The sequence below is a fragment of the Euphorbia lathyris genome, chromosome 5 (assembly GCF_963576675.1).
Source record: "Euphorbia lathyris chromosome 5, ddEupLath1.1, whole genome shotgun sequence".
In the NCBI taxonomy this organism is placed as follows: Eukaryota; Viridiplantae; Streptophyta; class Magnoliopsida; order Malpighiales; family Euphorbiaceae; genus Euphorbia; species Euphorbia lathyris.
In genome coordinates this window covers 79,781,871-79,805,493 of record NC_088914.1, presented here as the reverse complement: position 1 = coordinate 79,805,493, position 23,623 = coordinate 79,781,871, and the positions used below count along the sequence as shown (strand labels likewise).

Genomic DNA, 23,623 nt, shown 5'->3' with positions numbered 1-23,623 from the left:
ATTTAGTCATTATATGTTAATAATACACTATTTAGTTCTTAATTTTAGCTCAATTCAACAGTTTAGTCCCTTATAGAGGGATTAATCTGTTCAATAATTTAAAAATTTAAGTGACAAAACTGTTGATCAAAATAAAAAATAAGAACTAAATAATATATTATTAAAATACGAGAACTAAACAATATGTTAGATATTTAACATAGGGACTGATAAAATAAAAGATTTACGTAAAACTCTATTTTCACAAGGTTTGTGAATTTTTTTCTCCTAAAATATAAAGGTTACGTAAATTTAGTCAAACTATATGTAAATTATATCTAAAAATAAAATATTTACGTAAAGTTCAAAGGTTTTACGTAAAACTCTAATTTTCACAAGGTTTGTGGATTTTTTCTCCTCAAAAAACAAGGTTACGTAAATTTAGTCAAACCTTACGTAAATTATGTCTAAAAATACGTAAATTATATCTAAAAATAAAAGATTTACGTAAAGTTCAAAGGTTTTACGTCAAACTCTAATTTTCACAAGGTTTATGGATTTTTTCTCCTAAAATAACAAGGTTACGTAAATTTAGTCAAACCTTACGTAAATTATATCTAAAAATAAAAGATTTACGTAAAATTCGTAGGTTTTACGTAAAACTCTATTTTCACAAGGTTTGTGAATTTTTTCTCCTAAAATAACGTAAATTTAGTCAAACTATACGTAAATTATATCTAAAAATAAAAGATTTACGTAAAGTTCAAAGGTTTTACGTAAAACTCTAATTTTCACAAGATTTATGAATTTTTTCTCCTAAAATAACAATATTACGTAAATTTAGTCAAACCTTACGTAAATTATGTCTTAAAATAAAAGATCTATGTAAAATTCATAGGTTTTACGTAAAACTCTATTTTCACAAGGTTTGTGAATTTTTTTTCTCCTAAAATAAAAAGGTTACGTAAAGTTAGTCAAACTATACGTAAATTATATCTAAAAATAAAATATTTACGTAAAGTTCAAATGTTTTACATAAAACTCTAATTTTCACAAAGTTTGTGGATTTTTTCTCCTAAAATAACAAGATTATGTAAATTTCGTCAAACCTTACGTAAATTATGTCTAAAAATAAAAGATTTACGTAAAATTCATAGGTTTTACGTAAAACTCTATTTTCACAAGTTTATGAATTTTTTTCTCCTAAAATAAAAAAGGTTACGTAAATTTAGTCAAACTATACGTAAATTATATCTAAAAATAAAAGATTTACGTAAAGTTCAAAGGTTTTACGTAAAACTCTAATTTTCATAAGGTTTGTGTATTTTTTTTTCTAAAATAACAAGGTTACGTAAATTTAGTCAAATCTTACGTAAATTATGTCTAAAAATACTTAAATTTACTCAAACTATACGTAAATTATATCTAAAAATAAAAGATTTACGTAAAGTTCAAAGGTTTTACGTCAAACTCTAATTTTCACAAGGTTTATGGATTTTTTCTCCTAAAATAACAAGGTTACGTAAATTTAGTCAAACCTTACGTAAATTATGTCTAAAAATAAAAGATTTATGTAAAATTCATAGGTTTTACGTAAAACTCTATTTTCACAAGGTTTGTGAATGTTTTCTCCTAAAATAAAAAGGTTACGTAAATTTAGTCAAACTACATGTAAATTATATCTAAAAATAAAATATTTACGTAAAGTTCAAATGTTTTACGTAAAACTCTAATTTTCACAAGGTTTGTGGATGTTTTCTCCTAAAATAACAATGTTACGTAAATTATGTCTAAAAATAAAAGATTTACGTAAAATTCATATGTTTTAAGTAAAACTCTATTTTCACAAGGTTTGTGAATTTTTTTCTCCTAAAATAAAAAGGTTACCTAAATTTAGTCAAACTATACGTAAATTATATTTAAAAATAAAATATTTACGTAAAGTTCAAAGTTTTTACGTAAAACTCTAATTTTCATAAGGTTTGTGGATTTTTTCTCCTAAAATAACAAGGTTACGTAAATTTAGTCAAACCTTACGTAAATTATGTCTAAAAATAAAAGATTTACATAAAATTCATAGGTTTTACGTAAAACTCTATTTTCATAAGGTTTGTGAATTTTTTTTTTCCTAAAATAAAAAGGTTACTTAAATTTAGTCAAACTATACGTAAATTATATCTAAAAATAAAATATTTACGTAAAGTTCAAAGGTTTTACGTAAAACTCTAATTTTCACAATGTTTGTGGATTTTTTCTCCTAAAATAACACGGTTATGTAAATTTAGTCAAACCTTACGTAAATTATGTCTAAAAATAAAAGATTTACGTAAAATTCATATGTTTTATGTAAAACTCTATTTTCACAAGGTTTGTGAATTTTCTTCTCCTAAAATAAAAAGGTTACCTAAATTTAGTCAAACTATACATAAATTATATTTAAAAATAAAATATTTATGCAAAGTTCAAAGGTTTTACGTAAAACTCTAATTTTCACAAGGTTTGTGGATTTTTTCTCCTAAAATAACAAGGTTATGTAAATTTAGTCAAACCTTATGTTAATTATGTCTAAAAATAAAATATTTACGTAAAATTCATAGGTTTTACATAAAACTCTATTTTCACAAGGATTGTGAATTTTTTTTTTCCTAAAATAAAAAGGTTACTTAAATTTACTCAAACTATACGTAAATTATATCTAAAAATAAAATATTTACGTAAAGTTTAAAGGTTTTACGTAAAACTCTAATCTTCACAATGTTTGTGGATTTTTCTCCTAAAGTAAAAGGGTTATGTAAATTTAGTCAAACCTTACGTAAATTATATCTAAAAATAAAAGATTTACGTAAAATTCATAGGTTTTACATAAAACTCTATTTTCACAAGGTTTGTGAATTTTTTTCTCCTAAAATAAAAAGGTTATCTAAATGTAGTCAAACTATACGTAAATTATATCTAAAAATAAAATATTTACGTAAAGTTCAAAGGTTTTACGTAAAACTCTAATTTTCACAAGGTTTGTGGATTTTTTCTCCTAAAATAACAAGGTTACGTAAATTTAGTCAAACCTTACGTAAATTATGTCTAAAAATACGTAAATTTAGTCAAACTATGCGTAAATTATATCTAAAAATAAAAGATTTACGTAAAGTTCAAAGGTTTTACGTCAAACTCTAATTTTCACAAGGTTTATGGATTTTTTTCTCCTAAAATAACAAGGTTACGTAAATTTAGTCAAACCTTACGTAAATTATGTCTAAAAATAAAAGATTTATGTAAAATTCATAGGTTTTACGTAAAACTCTATTTTCACAAGGTTTGTGAATTTTTTTCTCCTAAAATAAAAAGGTTACGTAAATTTAGTCAAACTATACGTAAATTATATCTAAAAATAAAAGATTTACGTAAAGTTCAAAGGTTTTACGTAAAACTCTAATTTTCACAAGGTTTATGGATTTTTTCTCCTAAAATAATTATGTTACGTAAATTTAGTCAAACCTTACGTAAATTATGTTTAAAAATAAAAGATTTACGTAAAATTCATAGGTTTTACGTAAAACTCTATTTTCACAAGGTTTGTGAATTTTTTTCTCCTAAAATAAAAAGGTTACGTAAATTTAGTCAAACTATACGTAAATTATATCTAAAAATAAAATATTTACGTAAAGTTCAAAGGTTTTACGTAAAACTCTAATTTTCACAAGGTTTGTGGATTTTTTCTCCTAAAATAACAAGATTATGTAAATTTAGTCAAGCCTTACATAAATTATATCTAAAAATAAAAGATTTACGTAAAATTCATAGGTTTTACGTAAAACTCTATTTTCACAAGGTTTGTGAATTTTTTTCTCCTAAAATAAAAAGGTTACCTAAATGCAGTCAAACTATACGTAAATTATATCTAAAAATAAAATATTTACGTAAAGTTCAAAGTTTTTACGTAAAACTCTAATTTTCATAAGGTTTGTGGATTTTTTCTCCTAAAATAACAAGGTTACGTAAATTTAGTCAAACCTTACGTAAATTATGTCTAAAAATACGTAAATTTAGTCAAACTATGCGTAAATTATATCTAAAAATAAAAGATTTACGTAAAGTTCAAAGGTTTTACGTAAAACTCTAATTTTCACAAGGTTTATGGATATTCTTCTCCTAAAATAACAAGGTTACGTAAATTTAGTCAAACCTACGTAAATTATGTCTAAAAATAAAAGATTTACGTAATTTATTATTTTTAACACCGGTGGCCATTGAACTTTAACTAATTCCTCAAAATGAAAATATTCAAGAATTAACGTTGTTCAGAACGATATTTACCATGGAACCATATTTTTTATTTTTCAAAATCACCTTTTTTGGAGCTTTCTCTCTCTACAGATTCACTCTTCTAATTTTTTTATTTTGAGACCGTCAATGGTCGTTTTGAGACGTTGAGTAGCCACCGATGTTAAAAAGTGTAATGTTCAATGACCATACTGTTAAGAATTGAAGTTCAGTTACCACAATATTATATGGGTAAAGTTCAGTGGCCATGAGTGTAATTTACCCTGATTTTTTTCATAATTAGTGATTTTCACTTTTTTTAGTTTAAAGTTGAAGTTAGTTTATGTATTTTTAGCCAAAATTAGTAATTTCATTTTTTTTGTTTAACAGTTGAAGCCAATTTGTGAATGGATGAGAATCACCACTTATCAAACTCCAATGAAGAAAATCCAAAGATTTGTGATGGGAAGAGGAAACTAGTGCAATGAGAAAAATAATTACGGAAGGAGCTAATTAAAAAAGAAAAGTTTGATCATAATTGAATTTTTACCGGATGAAACAGTTATCCAGTTTTGAACTAATTGGAACCATCACAACTAAAACTTATTCTACTATTAAATCAATGGTCATGAAAGCAACGTCAACTTTACTTTGTTTATAACAAAGTAATAGTAGCCTACACCTAATATGAATGAATTAAATAAAAAAGGCATATATTATAAATCTTTGAAATGGAATGAACAACTATATATTAACTATTTTCGACTGATCTACATTAAACTATAAGATAATTTAAAAGGCAATGATTTTATAAAAAAAATATATAATTCATTAGAAATAAACGTTAATTGTACCTCTAAAATTATTCGCTTTCTAATTCAATTTTACTAATTTGTAAAGTAATTAATCGCTACTTTTGATGTTATATATAAAAAATAATAAATTTTACGATAAAACAAAATTAGGACAAGTTTGTATGGTGATAACAAAATTAAACTTTTTCGATATTAATTCGTCTGATAATATATCTTAACGAGCTGTTGGGCTGAAGTATATGGTGAATATGCAGTGAAAATTTTATAAATTAGTTAGATGATTTGATCAATCAAATTAAAGAATATGATTCAAATTTTTCATTATTTTTTTTCCAAACCAACAAATTCATATATTAGTCACTCGTAACAATATCTTTAAAAAAATAGAATTTAAAACTCAAAAGTTACTAAAGAAATAAACAGATTAGTATTGAAATGAAAATGACGAGCTATAACATGAGTTATCTCATTTGCTAACCTTAGAAGACGTGATTCAAATTTTTCGTTATTGATTCTAAAAGATAAAATTTGCTTTTAAAAATAGTAAAAATTTATCCAAAACTATTTTTAGGGTTTTCTTAAGTGATACATTAAACTTTCTAAGTGAGTTTATTAATAAATCAAAGGTAAAAAGTATCCTTAGCCTCTATGACCTTTCATTTTTGGTTTATTAAGCATTTGAAATTTTATTTGAATACATCATTGATTATTTATTTTTGATCTATTAAGCTCTTGATGACAAAAAAAAAAAATCAATTTTGAATATACAACTCAATTAACAGAATGATATTCATTTCACTTGCATTCGAAATTTATATTTTTTTCATTGTTGGAAAACAGTTTTGGATGTATAATGTAACTATCAGAAAAATATAAAAACCTAATTCAAACTGTAATTTTATTTTATTTTATAATTTCAAATGCAGATAAATTATTAACGTCTTTTTTAACAAAATTAGATGTTCACAACTTACTAATTTAGTAAGCAAGAGCTTAACGAGATAAAAAAAAAAATCAGAGACTTAATGAACCAAAAAATAAAAACCAAAAGCTTTTTTTTTTTTGAAACAAAAACCAAAAGCTTAATAATGCTTTTTAACTAAATTAAAATAAATCGACTAAGTTATAAATAACGAGACTTGAAATTCAACCATATGATACATTTTAAACTTCAAATTATACCGTGGTGAAAGTCTTGATCTAGTGGTCGAGACTCATTCGAATTACATAAATCCGAGATGAAGTTTTTTCTTTATCATTTAATAGTTTAATATATGTGCGGATAAGATATTCCATTTAAGATTAAAAAAAAAAAGGACGAAATAGAAAAAGCAAGAAGTTCTGGTCCAAACTCGAAACCTATGGAAACAAACAAGTAGTAGTAGTAGTACCCAGTTTAGAAGACAGAAGTGAAAACAAGCCGCATACCTATTAGCTATCTAGCTAGGCTTCGTAGCCGACCCATCTCCCTTCTGAAGCCGACTGAATATTGTCGTGCCACTCAGAACAGAACATCTCTGTAAAAGCTGCTCTCTCTCTCTCCTTCTTCCTCATATATGCTTCCCAACTCCTTTCAGTGTTCCCCAGATTCTCCCCTTTCTCTCTCTACCTTCTTTCTCTCTCTACATCTCCATTCATAAAAACCCCATCTTTCCCCCTTTCTGCTCACTCAAAGTTCCTAAATTTCACTTCAAAGATCGAAACTTTATCTTCAATTCCCCCAAAATGCCATCGGATTCTTCGTCGGAAACCAGAAGATTACCCAAACCAAATAATCCGGCCGTAGCTCCTCCGCCGGAGCAAGAACACCTCCCGTGTCCCCGCTGTGATTCAACCAACACTAAGTTCTGCTATTACAACAACTACAACTTCTCTCAGCCTCGACATTTCTGCAAATCCTGCCGCCGGTACTGGACTCACGGCGGCACCCTCCGTGACATTCCGGTTGGCGGCGGTACTCGGAAAAACGCTAAGCGGTCACGAACTGCTACAAGCGGCGGTATGATGAACATGAACATGAACATGAACAATAACATGGGTGATAATATCAATCACCCATTACCGGCGACACCGGTGTTGGTGCCTCTAATGGGTAATCAAGGCGGGGGTTTGCAGTTCGGCGTCGGTGACGGAAAAGGTAATAATCCGGTGTGTGGGAGCTTTACTTCGTTATTGAATACTCAAGGTCCGGGCTTTTTAGCTTTAGGAGGGTTTGGGCTTGGATTAAGTTCTGGGTTTGATCAGGAAATGGGATTTGGGCTTGGGAGAGGGGTGTGGCCTTTCCCGGGGGTGGGTGACGGTGGTGCCGGAGTAGGAGGCGGTGGAAATGGTGGTGGTGGTGGTGGAGGAATGGGTAATACATGGCAGTTTGAGAATGGGGAAAATGGATTTGTGGGTGGGGATTGTTTTTCATGGCCTGATCTTGCAATTTCAACACCTGGAAATGGACTTAAATGATGATTATATTGTTCTTTAGTGGAATTTTTTAATTTTCTTTTTCTTTCTCTGGGTTTTTTTTGTCCTTTGTTGAAATTAATGAGAAACTTGGGGTTTGAGATTTTAGTTTAATTAATTTATTACCATTTGTGTTCAGTTCAGAATATAATTTTAGGTTTGAAATTAGACGCAAAATGTCACATTTTTCTTTCTTTTTGACTCAGAAAGTGATTTTGTGTTGGCTACATTTAAACTTCAGCACTAATCAGGCAACTCTGCTTTTTACAGAATTTTCCTAAACAAATGACTTATTCTTTAGTGTTTGATTCTTCGCGATTTTAGAGGTCGAGAAGTCATGTTTAGCATTGACGGATTCATAATTCACTAACAACGAAAAATTAAAGCTCCGCACATAGTTTTTGTTAATATTCCGGCGAACATTGAGCGATGAAACCTGTCCTAAATCTGTTATTGATGTTTAAAGTAGTAATTTCTGAGGTTGAAAATGCAAGTACCAGAAAGGGAAAACATAGAAAATATAATGAAGCAGGAAGTAGAAGAGAAGAGGTTAAATTAAAGCTGCGGAAATAATGTTGTCTGTCAGGCATGAAAAATCTGAAAGTGGAATTTATTTATGTTGAGGTAGAGCTCAAAGGACAGTGTTATGTTTCTTTCTAAATCTGGATTCAATCTCATTTTTATTTGTAATTTGTTGTTAGTGGATAAGGTTGCCAAGCAAGTGACATATTTAGTATCTGTAAAGTATTTGCAGGAATTGTTATATCTTTATTTTTACTTTGTTTGTCATTTCAACTATTGGTTCGGTCTCATTATTATAAATTACAATCTCAATCTATTTAGGGGGCGTTTGATTTGTGGAAGGGTAACGAAAAGAAATTCGAAAAGGGAAACAAGAGAACGGAAAAGAACGACATTGAATTCTTCTATTCTATTGGTTCAGTTTCGGAAAGGGCATAGTATACTGCTGATTCTCTTTGTGATTGTTATGTTCAAATGTTATGTTCAAATGGGAGAATCAACTACAACAGTCTATTATTTTTAACTATAATTTTTATGCTTTCATGTATTGCATTAATAAATTAATACATGCAGCTATAACAAACAAAAACCAATTACTTCAGGAAAAAACCAAAACAATTTAATAAAAGAAAAATAGATTATGTTTTAGAAATAAAATTATCACTAGTCGAAAATCCGTGCGATGTACGGAATATGAAACTTTTATATAATTTGGATAAATAAATGAATTGACATATTTACTTTTAAGTAATTTTATATCATGCTATGAAGTTTTTTTATATTATGTATATTTGAAATTAATATATATTTTTATTGATAATTCAAATTAAATTAACTTAATTTTGAAAATGATTGATTAATTTTTTTATAGAATTTTAATTAAAGGTGAATGATTTATTTATTCTTATAAAATTCAATGATTTCTACTTTTTAGTAATTTTAATGCATCATATTTTAGAATTTTGTGAAACAATAATAATAAATAGGAGATTAATTAAAAATATATTAGAATATAATGAAAAACCAAAAATTGAATTAAACTACAATTAAAATTAAATATTATATTTATGATACAAAAGAATTACAATATATATGTTAAACAAAAATTGAATTACATTACAATTAAAATTAAATATTATATCTACGATATAAAAAAATTATAATTTATATTAAAATGGAAGCAACATCAATATATTATGTTATAAACTATTACAATCAATACTTTTCTAATGTTGCACATTGAGAAACTTTATCAATTTAATATGTTACCTATAAAAAAATAATCTTGATGATAATCATTTTGTTTGATGGAATTTCATGATCACCAAGTATTCAAATTTAATTATTCATTCTGCTACAATAACCCAATATATCCTATTGAATCAGTTTAAAGTGACGATTTCTCTTATTTTCATCTCGTAATATCTGATCAAGATATTCAATCAATTTGTTATTCATTCTTTCACTGTATAGAATATCAGCCACGCTCGCAGATATCACTTATTTGACTTCATTAATATTTTCCAATAATTATATATTCTTGAATTTTGTAAGCAAGAAAAACAAACAATAAAATAGAAAACAAAAATGAGGGACAAAAAAGATAATTAGGAGAGAACTATCTTCCTCTTTTTTTTTGGGGTTGTTTACATGAAACTCATAAATATAATAATATTTATTATTTATTCAATATTAGTAATTTAATTACTATAATATCAAAAGTATAAACCTTTATTTTATAAATATCAATTTATCTAAGTGGTTTAACAGGTGAAATGGCGGTGAAAATGGTTAACTGCAAAGCTTGACATATTTCACAATATTTATTGATAAAATTATAAATAAGTTTTAAATTGTGAATTTTTCTGTAAATTCCCCTTTTTTTCAAAAATAGAGAGAATGTGTGTCTGGGGTTATCCTGACCTTTTGTGCCGTCCTCGCTTTCTAATAAAAAAAAGAATTAAATCGCAATTGTAACCACTCAGTACAAAAAAATATTTTATAATTAATATGTGAAATTAATTCTATTAATTAGAATCATTATGCTCAACATTTGAGAGTTTGAAGAGATTCAAATAATAAACATTTTTTTAATTAATATTTTCCAACAACTTGTCATATGATCATGTTTCATTTTCATCTCTTAAAAACTCTTGAAATACTAATAATTTTGTGCATACCATAATATAATAGTTAAACAGTATATAAGCCAATGTTGCAAAAGTAATTATCTCAATATCCCATAATTAATGTATATTTTTAGGATTTTGAGCATCAAAATCTATTTTTATTTACCTTTATTTTGAATACATATCTAGCATAATCCAAATTCTTCAAGAATCAACATCTTATCAAGTGTATTAGATGTTTACAATCTCTTTGTCTAAAGAACTGAGAAAAAATTTCTTGATAATAATAATAATATAATATAATTTATAATTGAAATAAACTTCATTATAAGTATAATATTTCAATACCTCTTTAATATTTTATTCAATATGTCTCAAACTTGAACAACTATTGTGTGAAACTTTATATCTATTTTTACCAAAATGCATAAAAATAAAAAATACAATCCATATCAGTTAGATAAACTCAAACTAAAAAAAATTGAGTAGATTTCAACAGGTTTCGAATTAGAAAAATTAATGTAACTTCAATTAAAGCTAAAAATTGAGTTCATATAAAGTAGAAAATCTAGATTTTAGTTAGAGTTAACAATCGAAACGATAACACCTAGCAACATATACTTAAAAAATAATGCAAATATACAAAATCTTTATTTTAGTCATTTTGAGTATCTAGAACTTTTTGGGTTTATAATGGGCTGATAATGAGAAATGTTACAGGCCTAAAATAAAATAAAAACGGAAACTTTATACTAATTTAGGGTAACCATGACCATTAAATTTTAAATAAATTACACTCATGTGGAATTTTATCAATTTCCACGTTATTCAATTTTAAAATGAAAAATAAAAACCATTGAACTTTATATTTTATTATATATGTGACCACTAAATTTTAACTAATTCTTTTTATTCTTTTTAATGATAATTAACGATCTAAATTTGAAATATTTAAGAATTAAAACCGTTTAGAACGACATTTATCACAAAATAACAATTTTTATTGTCTAAAATCACCATTTTTAAAATTTTCTTTCTCTAAAATCAATTTTCTCTTTCCTAATTAAACAGCAGCTAAATGACCTCAAAATAAAAAATTTCAAGAACTAAAATTGCTTTGAATTTCATTAATTCTTGAATTTTTTATTTTGAGGCCATCAACCGTTATTTTGAGGTGTTACTTTTACATTACATTTTAAATTCAGCATACTATGAAAATTAGTAAAGTTCAGTAACCATGGGTGCAATTACCCTTAAATTTTACTCATTTTCACTTATGTCCATTAAACTTTAAAATGTAAAATAAAAGTCACGCAATTTTACATTTTTAACATTATGGCCACTAAATTTTAACTAACATATCAAAATATCAATTAACGATCTCAAAACAAAAATATTTATTTAGAACGATATTTATTTACCATGAAACTACATTTTTTATTTTTCAAAATTGTCATTTTTTGAGCTTTATCTCTTTAAAAATAAATTTTCTTTCTTATCCAAACAGCGCCTAAATAATCACAAAACGAATATTTTGGAAAATTAAAATTTATCATAATATCATCAATTCTTCAAAATTCTTATTTTGAAGTCATTAAAGGTAATTTTCTAGCGTTGATTGAAATTTAGTGGGTATAATTTTAATAAATATAAAATTGACCGACTTTTATATTATATTTTGAAGTTTAATGACACATAATCAATAAGCAACGTTTAGTTTAGTGATCATGAGTGCAATTTACCTTACTAATTTATGTCGATGGAAGTCAACCCAAAACATTAATTTTGACGTTTGTTTTTTTGGTAGATGGCGTTTTTTTTGTTAATTATACACATTTAATGGGATCAATTTACAATTTTACATTATCACTATTTATATAATACACACTTGTTTTACCTTTTCGTCTTCCTCCAAATCCAAACTCTGATTAATGGCTTAAAATTTACGTATTTTGATTATAATCTGGATTCTTGGTGAGAGAATTTTATATCCTTTTCATCATCGATAAAGATTTGATCCATTTGGCGATTTATTGATTTTCTTCATCTCCAAGTGTCAAAGAGGTATGGAACCTGGATAACGATAGAAATTGAACTTCATCTCTGAAAGATGAAACTATAACAATTATTGTTTAATAAAAATAAAACAACAACATAATTGAGAACAAAAATAACTACAACATATGAAAAAATCGAATAATTACCTTGAGAAACGTAAGAATTTATTGTAATTTTTGACACTTTTGTGTTTCCCAATTTTAGTTGTCCATGCATCTTCTATTTCTATTGGATTTCTTCAATTGGAGATATCAGCTTGAAAAAAAGACAAATAAAAAAGAAAACATGGATAAGGTAGTGAGAGGTATAGAACATGAGTAACAACAGAAATGGATCTGAAAGACGAAACTATAACAACCATTGTTTAATAAAAATAAAACAACAACACAATTGAGAACAAAATAACTACATCATATTAAAAAAACTCTAATAATTACCTTCAGAAATATAATACTATCTATCATGGCCAATGAATATAATGGTGAAATACTATCTATCATGCTTTATATAGAAGTGTATTTGTGAGTTTTGGATTTCCTTTGCTTTGTGTTTTTTCATCTTCTTATAACTCCTACTTTCTTTTATTATTTTAATTAATGGGCTAGTAATTGTTTAATATATTATATATATGAATCTGTTATTTTTAATTAATTAAATCTTTTTAACCTTGATTTTTTACTACGTTGACAACTCATCAAAAAGGCATTTAAAACACTTCTCTTTATTTCTATCTGCTTCCGCTATTATATATAGTATAGATTTGAAAAGAATTAAAATAAATATTAAAACTTAAATAATTGATAAGATAATTTTTTTACTCAAAACTACTTTTCGAGAGAAAAAAATAAAAACAAATAAATCCAATGATAAAAAATAAAATTAATTTAGAAAAAAAAGGTAAAAATAATTAGTAATAGGAACAAAGCGAAAATTAAAAATTAAAATAGAAAATAAGTAAAATTTATGCATGGTAGTAAAAACTAAAAAGGGAGAAAGAAATGAAAAATTTTAGGCGGTTTGGGTAGTGAAATTAGAAGAGTTTGGGATGAAAACAAAACTCAAAAAGGAATAAAAGGGAAAAATGTATTAGTAAAACAAATACTAACAAGATGATTGAAATATGTTCATTCCCTCACTTTTTTTTTTACCCCAAAATAAATATCTCTTTAATTTACAGATATACTCACATAATTATCACATAATTATTGTGAAATATATAAATTAAAAAAAATAAACAAATAAATAATTTATTTTACAAAATATGTATAAATTTATTTATTTTTTATAAATTTACAAATGGTTAACAAATTTAATAAATATTTTTAAATTCTAAATAACATAATATTAAATTCAATAGCAAATATTAATCGTAATATACTTCATATTAATATTAACATCAACATCTTTATTTCTTTCTTTTATTATTTAATAACTAAGTAATATTAAATATTCTATATATTAGCTATATAGGTTTATTAAGACTCAACATAATAGGTTATACTGATGGTAGTATACATTTAGGGCTCGTTTGGTTCGCGGAATAGAGGGGGAATAGAATAGCCTATTCGTAAAGAATAGCTATTCCCACCTTTGGTTGATTTTTTTTTATGGAATAGCTATTCCATGAAATCCCTATTCCTTGATTTCATGGAATAGCTATTCTTCAATTTAGGTTAGGAATGACCTATTCCTAATATTATATTTTTGTAATTTACAAAATTATCCTCCATTAAATCCTCAATCTTCTCTCTAATCACTTTCCCAAATCTTATAAATTTTGGTCAATCCATAATTTATATCATATAAAACGTGAAAAATGGAAAAATGACGAAAACGTTAAAAATGTAAAAATGCGAAAAATATGAAACACGAAAAATGCGAAAATGTTATAAACACGAGAATATGCAAAAAATAAAATACGCGAAAAACATGAAAACGTGAACAAATGCGAAAAACACGAAGACGTAAAAAAAAGCAAACACACGAAAAACACAAAATAGGAATAGCACGAAAAAGTGATAAAACACGAAATATTAAAAAACGTGAAAAATAAAAACACGAAAGTGCGAAAAAATACGAAAAATGCTAAAACACAAAAACGTGACAATATGTGAAAAACATGAAAATGCGAAAAACGCAAACAAAACACGAAAACGTTAAAAACAAAAAAAATATGAAAAAATACGAAAAACATGGAAAAACGTGAATAACACGAAAAAGTAACAAAATACGAAAAATACAAAAACGCGAAAAAAAACAAAAAGGGGAAAAACCGAAAAACTAAAACGTGAAAAATCGAAAAAATGCAAAATAAAACACAATAACATGACAAAACGTGAAAAATACGAAAACGTGAACAAACGGAAAAAACAAGAAAACTTGGGAAACACGGAAAAACATAAAAAAAAACGTTACAAACGCATTTTTCGTGTTTTTAACACTTTTTCATATTTTCGTGTTTTTCGATTTTTTCATGTTTTTCATTTTTTTTTCACATTTTCGTGTTTTCCACTTTTTTCATGTTTTTGTGTTTTTTACGGTTTGCACATTTTTTTGTGTTTTTTCATATTTTACGTGTGTGTTTTTTTTTGTGTTAACACGTTTATATGTTTTCGCATTTTCACCCTTTTCCACTTTTATCTCATTTTTTTCTTTTGTTTTTGTGTTTTTAATGTCTTTTTTGCGCTTTTACATTTTGTTTTTTTACCTCTCTTTTTTCGTGTTTTTACAATTCTTCCGTTTTCATGTTCTTATTGTTTTTTCGTTTTTAATGTATTTTTCGTGTTTTTTTCGTCTTTCGTGTTTCCTATTTTTCTATTTTTTATATATTTTTTAAAATAATATATATTAAATATTTGAACAATTTATAGTAAAAAATTAAAATTTTAAAATAAATAAGAAATTACATTTGAGGATAATATTGTCTTTTTAATAAAAAAATTATCTATTCCATTCTACCTTATTCCACCAACCAAACATAGGAATAGTAATTTCTAAGAATTTCTATTCCATTCTTTGCTATTCTATTCCTTTGGAATAACCATTCTATTCCGCGAACCAAACGGCACCTTATTGGCAGTGATATATGGTTATATACACTTGCTGGCAGTAATATATGGTAGTATACATTTGCTCACATTAATATACCATTCATAGTTTGTATATAAATATGTTGTAATCTATCCTTAAACATTAAAAAAAAAAAGATTATTTCCTTCACTTCTCTGTGTTTTCATAGCATTAAATCTTAGACTCTAAACTCTTTGGATCTCAGTTCCCGGCAATATTTTCCAGTATAAGCTACTGTTGGTGAGCATGGTGTTGGTCCCTTAATTATGTGAGAATTAGTTCCAGATTGGGGGGGGGGGGGGTTAATGGAACTATTAAGGATTTAAAACTTTTGTACGTTCAAAGACGTTTCTCACAGCACACAACACAAATAAGACTGTAGATGTTGAGGTTCAGAGGCAATATTAGTTAACTAGTAACTAAGATTACTTCTGTCCTTGATTCGGAGAGCAACACTTAGAGGGCTTCCGAACTTTCACGTTAGAGATAATACTCTAGTTAGTTTAACAGTTCTAAAATAATGAGCAAGCAAATATATGGAGTAAGAGTTAGAAAATGATACTCAACAGATTTATCATGGTTCGGCCTTCTGCCTACATACAGTCCCCGGAATTCGTCCTCCGAGCTTTAATCCACTACTGAGCTCTTTCTGGTAGAGCACAAACCCTTACAACAATTGTTGAGCCAATTATAAAGTACCTTCCTCTATAATTCTACACTCCGACTAACTATCTACCTCTGTTTGCTAAATATCGAACAAACAGAGCTTCCGAACTATTCTAGAGATTTGATGATTTTCGTTCTAATCTAAGAACACATTGAATGAGCTGAAAGAAAAGATTACACAAGAAATATGAAAGTGTGTGTAAAGCAGTTCTTGCTTTTTGCTTTGCTCTTTAGAACTTCAAGAGATCATCACTCAGAGCTGTTTGCGTTGAAGATCGTTCTTTCTCTCGTGTGTCTATTGTAGGAAAATAGACAAGCCTAGACATAACGGAATAATAAAATTTTATCTATTTTATCTATTTCCCTTTTTCCAAGATCTGTTAATTGTTATTTCATATAAAGAGGGATAGAAAGTAATACCTTTATTGAAGAACTATCTACCGTTGCAAACGAAGTGCCCACAACTTGTTATTATCAACTCGTGAACCACGAACGTTTGATTCAACACAAAACAAAACTAATCAGTGATCAACCTTTAATAAATAGCAATCGCAATGATTGCCTCTAACAGAAATCGATACGAGATCAAAGAGGGAGTAAGAAATAAAGTAAATTAGCCGAGATGAAAGACGGAACGGTTCCTCTTCTCCTTCTTGTGTGTTCGAAATTCATGGGTTAGGGAGTCTATTTATAGACTTCTCTAAACCCTAATCCCAGTTGTGTTAGGTAATTAAATAATTGGAATCTTATTCGGAATAGGATTCCTAATTAGATAATTAAATAAATACTTTACTATTATCTAAATAATAACTAATTATATCTAGATAATTATTATTAATTAAATTAATAATTAATTAATGTTAGGGATAATTAATTAGAGTTCCAATCACATAAAAACTTCTAATTAATATTATCAGATAATCTTTTAATTTAATTCATAACCATAATCAAATTATAATTATTAATCAAATTAATTTATCCCCTAATTAATATATAAATTTCGGCCCCTATATTGTGTCTCACTAATTACATTTTCGTCCTCCGATTCCAAGTCTCATATGCGACCCATTAGGTTCTTTATTGCAACTAGCCGTATATATCCTTTGAAATTATTCATCACGATTAATTCTAACATATATATAACGGAATACCGTCGCGAGCTGTTACTAGAAGAACCTATGATATTCCCCCAGAGCAATTAAGAAGTCAGGTTGATAACTGACGTTAACCTTTCTGTATTAGGTACAGTATAATACGATCCTTCATCAACTATATCCTGTCGGTCAATTCCTTATAACCATGGAATGTATCAAGGTTACATATAACGAAGAGTCCGGTTTTACTTGTACAGGTTGAATTCACTCTGAAAAGATAAGTTAAGTGAAATGTTCATTTCTACTCTTAACTGTATCACCTTGCAAGGATTTCAGTCAATTCACCACAAGCGGCCATTTGGATATATCTCCCACTTATCAGGAGTGACAAATGCTCAATCTGACATTAACTATTCTACAATTACTTTGTGTGATACCCAACCCTGCTCTCACACACCCTAAGCTCTCACCTATTAGATCGTGCTCGCACAGAATCAAAGTATCAGACTCCATAATCTAGAATCACTAATTAACGAATGTTTGAGTCTGAGGATTAGTTATACCTACTAATACCAATGAGATGAACAGTTGACACATTAGATAAATCAATCCATTCTGTTATCTCAAGACGGGTCCCAATCCTAATGAACTCCTTCACTGAATCCATGTAACTGTCTAGATATCTGAATATCTAAAGCTTGTGAGATCAGCTTTCTGTCTCAACAGAAAACACTGTTACATGCAAGTCTCAACAGTAATATGCCAACCCTTATAACATATTACTTGACTTGGGTTTACTTTAAGTCTATTGGTTCTATTATAAAGTACAGTTTCACTTCATGCTTGTATAAACACTTTATAACTACTTAAATAAACTTAGGGTTACTTTCTTTATGAAAGATTTGTGCTTTATATATAGTTACATTTTAATGCTATATATCTGATTAAACAAATGATAAAATAAACAATTTATTCATTAATATTAGTATCCTAAAACAATTGTCTTTAGGACACTAAACTCCAACATCTATGTCTTCCAACGTTGCAAATGAGAGGCCTTTTTATAGTTGACATTTGAGTCAGAGGTCATTTCGAATTTCAAAATAACCGTTGAGAGGGAAAATGTGAAGATGTCGTTTTCACTTTCTAGAGGCCAGTGCCAATAGCCAATAATCTTCTATCTTTTGTCCGTTGGTTTATCTGTTGTGCTGTTGTGTAGAGTTGGTCGGAGTCAGTCTTCTTGGTCTAACCAAATCAGACAAAGTTTTCAGGTTACCCAGGAGACAGGCCATCTCTGGTTCTGAAACTTTCCTTATCAGGTATGGGCAATTGACAGTCATGTGCAGGTCAACTCTGTCTCTGTTGATCGTCTGTTGATCTTGTCAAGCGTGGCTTGATTGTTGTCTGCTGGAGCTCTCTTGATTTAGAGATGGCTAGAGGACTTTTGGATCCTTATATGATCTGAGTTTAAGCTTTTGATTCACATGCCTTCTTGATGATGGACTTGGATTAAGCCTCAAGGCCCAATTTAATATCTTATTATAATTAATCAAACACTTTAACAAACACATTAGTATAAATAAATCATTTTAATCTTTAATGTGTTAGTAATTATGGAAATATAAATTTAATTTAATATTTTTATCATAATCAAAATCTATGTGGAAATTGTGTTTCAACACATGGGTCTCTTGAATAACTTGGTTTTCAAATATTCTGTTTATCTTACCACCTTCTCTAATGACTTCCCCTTCCTCTCATCAACATCTCTTTGAAATCCGATCGTCGGAATCACAACGTGTGGCACATCAGTTTTCAATCTTTCTTTCTCTGCCGTCTTCGCCTTGCTATTTCCGATATACATGTTCGATTGATTTCTTCTAAATCTCGTTTCATAATTTGGATTGGTTGGCCGTAGAAATTATTTTCTTTTTGGTTTAAATTTTGTTTTGGGTTGTGTATTTGGTTCTCTTGTATTGTATTGACAGTTGTAGCTTTTAGTTTGTGGGGTAGTCTAACATAATTTGTGTGGAAAATTAATTTGTTAAACTTGTTTGCAAATGACAGACAAGATTATTTTTACTGAATTTCATTTGGCAATATGAAAATATGGAACAAAAAGTTATATGGTTTGAAGAATTATGTGTAATGGAGGGAGATGTATTGTTCAACCTTTTGTTGATAGTACTGATGCATGGGATCATGTAACTGATGACCCCCTTTAATGATGATGAAAAAGGAAATAAATGGGGGATGTTGGATTGCAGTCTGTTTAATATGATTCGAAATACTCTAGCACCCAATATCAATGATATTATAACCCCTTATGCCATAGTTAAGGAACTTTGGGAATATCTTGCATCTATATATGTCAGTAAAAAGGATTTATCTCATATTCATAAGTTGTTGTTGAAAATCTATCGTGTTTAACAAAAAGGACGTACTTTTTTCCAATACTATAAGGCTACACATTAGATTACTGTTTGAATTGGATTATCATAGAGGTCAACTAAAACCTTGTATGATCGATAAGACGAAATGGATGTTCGGTCTAAAATAAAAGAAAATACGCAAAAAATGCAACAACTTACCGACGACATAAATTACCAACGACATATATCATTGGCAATTGTAATGATAATACGTGTTATAACCATGTCGCCGGACTATTGAGGACATACAAACAACATACCTACGAAATATTTATTTCAAAATTATAAAAGTATTCCTAAATTTTTATTACCAAATTATAACAAAATAATTATTACAAAATATCCCAATTTCCTTCTAAAGTTTTGAATCTTTTCTATCAGCTAGCGCCAATTTTCCCCCAATTTCTTTTCAATCTCTAGATTGCCTTATTTCCTTTTCTCAGTTTGTTGTATTTCCTTTTCAATCTCTAGATTGCCGTATTTTCTTTTCTCAGTTTGCCGTATTTCCTTTTCAATCTCTAGATTGTCGTATTTCCTTTTCAACCTCTAAAGTTTTAGAATGTCTATAAATCAGAAGACAAAAGCAACCCTAAATGGCGAGATACCCATCTTCTCCGCTTCCGCTCTACTTCAATTTTCCCAAATCTTTCTCTACTTTGATCCCCCCCGGTGAAGGTAATCAACGGTGAAGGTAAATCCCCTATTTCTTTTTCAAAATTTATAGTGGAAGTATTACCGAAAAGCTTTTGAGGAAAAACAAGCTTTATTTCCTATTGTTGCTGATGTCAAATGGATACAAGCATAAGAGGAACACATATTCTTTGAATGCTTCCTGGTTGGACTAGATTCCTCGTATGAAGTAGCTCGCTCTCAACTATTAACTAGTGGGGAACTTCCCTCTTTCTCTGATCTTTATGTTCGGCTACTTTCTATATGCAAGGATGATGATTTGAGCTCTGGCACAATTTCTTTAGAAACAACAGTCTTATTAAGCAATGTGAATTGTGGGGGCACGAGTGGTCATTGAAATCCTCTTGGTAACTGTAACTCTTCTAAAGTTTATTATCATTGTGGAGGAGAGGGACATATCAAGACATAATGTTGGAAGCTCCATGGTAAACCTCCTCAAAATACCGAACATACCACTGCTAGTAGAGTTGCTAACATGGTGGCTCAAGATAGAATTTTACCATCCTCACTCTTTGCTCCAACCATCACTATTTTAGTAAATGTATATGCTCAACTTCAACGACTCTCCATGATTCACCGTGTTCCCAAATCTTCAACGACTGCTTTAGCTGAATCATGTAATGATGTTGCATGTCTCTCTACATCCTCTCGTAGTTGGGTTATGAAGTCTGGTGCTATAAATCATACGACTGCTAACTCAGATAATCTATCCTTCGAATTAAAAAATTATATTATAAAGAAAATATTTCCTTCACTTTTATGTGTTTTCAATAGTACTCCGGTGACAGAAGTGATTTTCTGATGTTTGAGATAAGGTAGAAAGATGGCCGACGACGCTATTGTTGAAACACCTTTCCACATGATTTTGATTTGACAAAATTATTCATATTAATGATAAAAAATATTCTAACACATTAAATTTAAATGCTTTGATTTATTCACACTAATGTGTTTGTTCAATGTTGAGTTATTTAATTTATAAGACATTAAGTTAAATGGCCCCAAGGCCCATGAAAGAGAGTTAAGCCCAAGTCAATGGATCATAGCCTCACGGCCCAAGAAGACCAAAACGCAGTCGTACTGAGTAAAACGCAAGCCCAGCTTGGAGAAGGATCGAGAAGCCTTCGTCTAAATAGCTTCAAGATGAAGCTGCTGAGTTGAGCGACAAGATAGTCCAGTCAGCAGTTGACCAGAACAAACTTAGAGAAAAAGTATTTCTACTTTGGGTAAAGCTCAGAAGACGCAGAAAGCTATCTGGAAGACTTTACTATAAATGTGGAAACATTCTGTTTTGTCTGACAAAAAGCTGTTGAGCACTGCCGAAGATAGAAGATACAAGAATGTTATTGGCCGAGGACGCTGAGCACGAACTGAGTGAAAGCGACAGGAAGCCGTTTCCCTCCAACGGTTATTTCGAAATTCGAAATCACCGGTGCTTCAAGTGTCACTATAAATAGGCCTCTCAAATGCTTCATTCGATGCAGATCTTCAATCAAGTCGAAACGCTGACCAAATTGATATTCGAAGTTCTGTGAGAAAAGCAAAGCAAATCTTACACCAATTCCAATCTTGTTCAAAAGTCTAGAGTGATCTTATTCATCTAAAGTGTCTTAGCAATTGTTGTTTAGGACAAACACTTATCATTTCTAGAAGTATAGAAAGGAGAAGCTGAGTACTCGGTATAGTACTCAGTAGTAGAGATAGGAGTGAGTAGAGGAATAGAGGAAGGTACTCTTGTATACTCAGCTTCTGTTGTAAAAGGTTTCGTGCTTTACCTTTAAAGAGCTCAGTAGAGGATTTAAAAAGCTCGGAAGGAATTCCGGGGACTGGACGTAGGCGAAGAGGCCGAACCAGGATACGTCTACTGAGTAACATATTTCTAACCCTTAACTCCTTTATATAAATTTCTTGCTATAAAACTGACTAAGTAACGGACTCACGCTGAGTATAGTGCACTGAGAAGCTGAGTTCAGGAATAGACTCAAGTGCTATCTCTTGACTCAAGAAAAGAAACAGACTTAGTCACTAGTTGACTAAGCTTGTGTCTTAAACTACTCAGCACCGCTGTGTAAATCTTCTTTTAAGGAAAAGAAGTCAGCCTTAACGGATAAAAATTTAGAATAGTTCCTATCCCCCCCTTGGAACTAATCTTGTCACGTTGCACGGGACCAACAAGTGGTATCAGAGCTTAAAATCTCACCGAGCAAGATATAACTATCTTGAGCTGATCCCCACAATGGCTGAGAACAGCACTCGTTTCCTCCCAGGAAATCAGTCAACTCAGATTCTTCCTGAGGGATTGTCCATTACTCGGCCTCCTCTATTCTTCGGGTCTAACTACACCTTTTGGAAGAACAGAATGAAAAATTTCATTCAGGCAACAAATATGAGTGCATGGCTTTCTATAGTCCAAGGCCCATTTGTTCCTATTGAAACTGTTGACGGCCAAACGGTTGTTAAAGCTGAGGCTAAGTGGACAGAAGATGACCTCAAGAAGCTACAAAATCATGCTTCGGCTATAAACATGCTTCTCTGTGCGTTAGATGCTGTAAAGTACAACAAAATTTCAGGTTGTGAGTCAGCACAGGAAATCTGGAAGAAACTGGAGGTCACCTATGAAGGAACCAGCAAAGTTAAGGAGTCCAAGGTAAACCAGCACATGAGGTTATACGAGCTGTTTGAAATGAATGATGGTGAAGGAATCTCTGAAATGAACTCAAGATTCACCAACATAATCAACGAGCTCAAAAGACTTGGCAAGATCTTTACTGAGGAAGAGCAAGTCAAGAAGATACTGAGGAGTCTTCCCAAAAGCTGGCAAGCCAAGAAAACTTCTGTTGAGGAAGCTCAAGACTTGACCACTTACAAGTATGATGAACTCATTGGATCTCTGCTGACCCATGAGATCTCAATGAAGAACTCTGAGGTGAAGGAGAAGTCTGAGGACAAGAAGCAAAAGTCTCTTGTCATGAAAGCTGACTCCACTGATGGGAGCTCAACAGACGATGAAGAAATGGCCATGTTCACTAGAAAAATGAAAAGGCTGTTCAAAAAGAATGATAAATATTCCAAGAAGCCTTACAAGAACTTTGATAAGTACAAAGCTGAGTCCAACGACAGCAAGTACAAAAAGGACAGTTCAAAGCCCATCACATGCTTTGAATGCCATCAAACTGGCCATATCAAATCAAGCTATCCTACCTTGAAGAAGGAAAAGAAGAACAGCAAGAAGGCAATGGTGGCCACCTGGAGTGACAGTGATGAGTCATCATCATCAGAAGCTGATGCCACGAGTCAGCAAAGATTTGCTTCACGGCTGATGAGCTTGCTGAGCCTTGTGTTTCTGAGCATGCTGACCCCTCCATTGCATCTGACAATGAGGAACACTCAACTGAGGTAATGTCACTACCCCTGCCCAGAAATGAACTGATAAATGCCCTGAGTGACCTCTACAC

The 23,623-nt window shown here is 29.6% G+C and overlaps 1 protein-coding gene across 1 annotated transcript; it reads left to right on the top strand.

Moving 5' to 3' along the window:
- Positions 1 to 6,454: 6,454 nt before the first annotated feature.
- Positions 6,455 to 7,857, top strand: LOC136230297 (dof zinc finger protein DOF3.4-like). The gene has a single exon (XM_066019331.1). It carries the CDS (start codon positions 6,780 to 6,782, stop codon positions 7,509 to 7,511), a length of 732 nt encoding a protein of 243 aa, XP_065875403.1. The 5' UTR covers positions 6,455 to 6,779; the 3' UTR covers positions 7,512 to 7,857.
- The last annotated feature ends 15,766 nt before the right edge of the window (positions 7,858 to 23,623 follow it).

Coding starts and splice junctions, on each gene's coding strand:
- LOC136230297 (XM_066019331.1), top strand. CDS start 6,780: ATGCCATCGGATTCTTCGTCGGAAACCAGAAGATTACCCAAACCAAAT.